The sequence below is a fragment of the Paralichthys olivaceus genome, chromosome 16 (genome assembly GCF_024713975.1).
Source record: "Paralichthys olivaceus isolate ysfri-2021 chromosome 16, ASM2471397v2, whole genome shotgun sequence".
NCBI classification, from domain to species: domain Eukaryota; kingdom Metazoa; phylum Chordata; class Actinopteri; order Pleuronectiformes; family Paralichthyidae; genus Paralichthys; species Paralichthys olivaceus.
In genome coordinates, this window is record NC_091108.1 from 23502150 (window position 1) to 23506549 (window position 4400).

Consider the following 4400-nt stretch of genomic DNA (forward strand, 5'->3'; position numbering starts at 1 on the left):
GACTACAGCTGCTCTACAGCTGTTTTCCATTTTCATTATTTTATTTTCATCCTACTACATTTATTTTATAATGCTTGTGCTGTTAAGATTTCACACTATGTACTTACTGACACATAGACTTATATTTTGTTGATGCTTATGTACATATCTACATACTTAATTTAACACTTCATAGCATATTTCATTTATTCCCTCAAGCATATCACACATTATCTAATGGATCTGAAATCCTTGATTGATTTTCTTCATTTGGTCAAGAGACTAACCTCAGTCTCAGACAGGGATCACTGTAGCTATCAGTGCAACATGTGTATAGTAGCCGCCTAGCTCAGGATTTGTGTATGCTCCGCAGTGATGTGCATCATATAGAAGTCAACCTGATAAACCCCCAGGGGCCGCCATGTTGTGGAGTTATAAAAATTGCCATGGAAACAGTTGCTTCTTAAAAATCTTCTTTGATGATTGATGAGGGGCCAACCATCAAAGGGATTGCTGGCCTGCATATCCTTATCAAATCCAATCAAAGAACCAAAAACTCTAGACATTAAAGGATATTTCTTTGGTCCTCTGAACTAGCAAACATAAATAACAAGTTCCCTTGCTTCAAGTTATTAGCTTGTGAAAATAACAGACCGTCAACTGAGAAGACCACAGTCCTCATTAGTGAAGACAACAATCCTGCCTACGGAGACAACCGCTGATTTGTTCAGTAAAAATTCATCAAGAAGACACTGCTCTCATAACTACAAATCCCCTTTACCAAAATGGACATCCTGGTAAGAATTTTTTTTTTTTTAGAAATGTATGTTCAGGTTCAGGTCTTTTAATAATGAATTCCATGTTTCCATTTTTCAGACATGTGGAACAATGCAGTCTGAGATTAAGGCTCTGAAAGAGAAGCTCAAACTGAATGATGAGCTTCTGATAAGGGAGCAGGAGAAAATGACAGCTCGCTCTAAAGCCCACATTGGTGTTCTGGCTGAACTGGCTGTACAGAGCAACAAGGTGAAGGCTCTGGAAGAGAAGCTCAAACAGAACGATGAGCTTCTGATGAGGGAGAAGGAGAAAATGACAGCTCACTCTAAAGCCCACAATGGCAAACTGGCTGTACAAAGCAACAAGGTGAAGGCTCTGGAAGAGGACAATGTGGCTCTGAAGGAGAAGGTGGCCCTTTTGAAAAGGGATTTGAGCAGGGTTGAGCTTGTGGTGACAGAGATGGAGGAAAGGCAAGCTCACAGCCAAAAGATTGACTCCATGGACAAGGAGACTCAAACCAGCGATCTGCTTCAGGATGAGAATAATGCTCTTCAAGAAGAGCTGATGAAGCTCAGAGCTTCTTATCATGAGGTCTGTCTGAATCAGACTACCAACCAGGAGAAGTTCGACACTGAGCTCCAGGAGGAGAAGCAGGAAAAGAACGTTCTCCAAGAAGAGCTGATGAAGCTCAGAGATTCTTATCATGAGGTCTGTCAAAATCAGACTACCAACCAGGAGAAGTTCAACACTGAGCTCCAGGAGAAGAAGGTTCTCCAAGAAGAGCTGATGAAGCTCAAAGCTTCTTACAATGTGGTCTGCCACTGTCATGAAGCTGATGTTTCCAGTCGGGAGCTCAATGGAGAGAGTAAGGATGATGTCACTGAGGAGAAGTCTCTCTCCAGTGTTCTCCCTGAGAAACCAAAGAAGACTTCACTCTGGAAGAGAATCCGCCACGCTCTGGGGTTGAGAAAACCACAGTGTTGGAAGTAGTCAGCAGCGCCCATCCAACAGCACCTGAGCTGACCTTACCCAGTGTTGTAATGTAACGAAGTACAAATACTTATTTACATTTCTACTTAAGTAGAAATTTCACATATCTGTCCTTTACTTTGTTATTTTTATTTCTGACAACTTTCACTTTTACTCCACTATATTTCCCAAGTAAAATGTGTACTTTTACTCCAATACATTTCTCCTAACCATCTTCGTTACTCATTACTACAAATTAAAATCAGAAGAAATTTGAGTTGGTGACGTAATGCCGGAAACTTTTTGTGGTATATACGTGTGCCTGCAATATATATTATGCCAGTGGGTGGCAGTGTCACTCGATGTACCCCATGAAGAAGAGAGTGACTGTGACTGGTACCTGAATAAGAAAGAGTAAAGTTTGTTCCTCTGAATTAGCTTGCCTGTTAGCTTCTTTTTTCATTTACACTACACAACACATTCGTTGTCATGTCAACCGCCAAGCACGAAGAAGAAGAAGTTCCGCTTGTCTGGGTGTTGTGGTGAAAAACTAAGTTCCACTCGTGGTTCAAAAATTCCAAAAATTCAGTCAAATAAAAAAGCAGTAGAAGTCAACTTAAAAGCCGCAGAGTTTTATTGTCGACAACAAAACCTGAGAGCATTCAGTAGCGAGCCGGAGCTGCACCAGAAGAACTCTGACTAACAGTGGTTTTGCTCCGCTTTATCTATCCTTAAGGGCCACACCTGTTACGACCTTCCCCCTGGAAAGTCTCCAAGCACCGGGGTTACTTGCGTACGTTGGACTTGAATTTACCCCTGGAAAGCCTCCAAACACCTGGGTTGCTTTGGCCTTGGAGCTGGGACTTTCCCTCTGGAGAGCCCCTACCGTACCATGATGAGTCTCTTTTTCTTTTACACAGTTTTTCTTACTCTTGACACCATTATATCTGTCCAAACCATTTACTATTTTTTAAAAGATATTTGTCTCTGATTTTACACCATAATATCAGACTGCCTTTAAAAAAAAAAAAGATTATCATTTCTTCACACAAGTTATACATACACTACATACTGATTGTTACACATAGAGTATATTGTTTGATTCGTTTGATGATTCGTAATATATGTCTTAAACTTATTGTAATCATTAGCAATTTATGTTATAATCACTCCTCAGTTTGCAGTGCAGATTAAAGGTACATAGTGACATTCATATGTGACACAGTGTAATGAACAGAAATTTTACTGCACGGGCATGTCACATTATTGATGCCATCATGGAAGCACTTGCTGCCGGCTCTGCTGCTTACGTTAATGCTCCAGTAGCAGATGACAAGCATCTCGACTAAAGTGGTGAAACTTGGTGAACTCCGTGGTGGTGATGAAGATAACGTTACACCGGCCGTATTTTCAAGAAATATTTTCGTAAGTTGGAGTGAAAGATTCTTCCTACCGGATTAAGTGCCTGTTATGCCTACAGAGAGTGACTGAAATATTGGCATTCAAAAACTCCCCGTCCAACCTGAAGAAGCACATCGAGATAGGTTAAATACATTTTCATTCAATGAAGCCATAATGTCATGTTGGGACCTGGTATCTGTGAACCATAGTTGGGCCTACATGTGTAGTCAAAAGCCTGACCGCATGTCTCCTTTGCTCTGGAGACAAAGGAGAGCTTCCAGAACTCAGTCTCCCAGGGTGCTTCATCTTCACATATAGGTGGTAAAACTGCTCCTGAAGACAACTCTCAACCACTCTTGGTCACTGTGTGCCCCATGACCCATGAGGTCACAAGGCCAATATAAGCCGAGTTTCCTAGCTCTCTTCTCTGTTCTGCCTCTTCCCCTGCTGACCGCTCCTGGTGGAGTAGGTTCTGGCCCTGCTCTCCCAGCCAGGGAGACTTCCTCCCTACACAAGCTCCTCAACTTCCAGCAGGCCTGCCTGGAGCAGACTGCTAAAACATTCCAAAGGCAGTGACGCGAGAGCCTGCCTAAGAACTTCAGCACAATTGGCCACGACACAAGGTCTGACCAGCAGATGCACAACAGGAGCCACCAACCAACAAGACCACTTCACTCGACTTCAAACAGCACATCCAAAAAGGAACTTTCCCTCTTTTTCATGGACGGGTAACACAACTGGGCTCTATTATTACGCTAGGCTAAGCAAAGGACTGTTTAGTCCTATTTCTATTTCATGTGATGTTTATAAGTTTGAATTGTGTTGTTGTGATATTTGGTAATATGTTATTTGAAAGTTAATGTTAGTTCTGTTATACTGATCAGTTTCTTTGCATGCATCTAACTACTTTCTTTAACCTGGCACCAACACCTCACACACTCATTTCCACAAACTTAACACATACATGTGATCTCAGCCACATGGTCTCACAACTCCATCTTCATTAATGTTGCGTAAAGCCTAGTTTATGCTTCTGCGTCACGTCGACGCCGTAGCTACGGCGTAGCTACGGCGTAGACGCAGACCCCTACGCCGTAGCCTGACGTGCGCCTCCCAAAAATCCTAACTACGCGGACGTCGACGCAGACCGTAAGCGCTGTGATTGGTCCGCTCAGAACGTAAGTTCCGGCGGTTGCTTTTCCGGTCTTTCTCCCTCGTCGTAAAAAACACCTCCGCAAACGTTTTCTTTGTAGCTTGCGCTTCAACATTTGCAA

General features: G+C 42.6%; 1 protein-coding gene across 1 annotated transcript; it reads left to right on the forward strand.

The window, feature by feature from the left end:
- The first annotated feature begins 425 nt into the window (after positions 1 to 425).
- Positions 426 to 2162, forward strand: LOC138405085 (golgin subfamily A member 6-like protein 24). The gene is made up of 2 exons (XM_069511232.1): positions 426 to 776; positions 856 to 2162. Exons 1-2 carry the CDS (start codon positions 765 to 767, stop codon positions 1744 to 1746), a joined length of 903 nt encoding a protein of 300 aa, XP_069367333.1. The 5' UTR covers positions 426 to 764; the 3' UTR covers positions 1747 to 2162.
- Positions 2163 to 4400: the final 2238 nt, after the last annotated feature.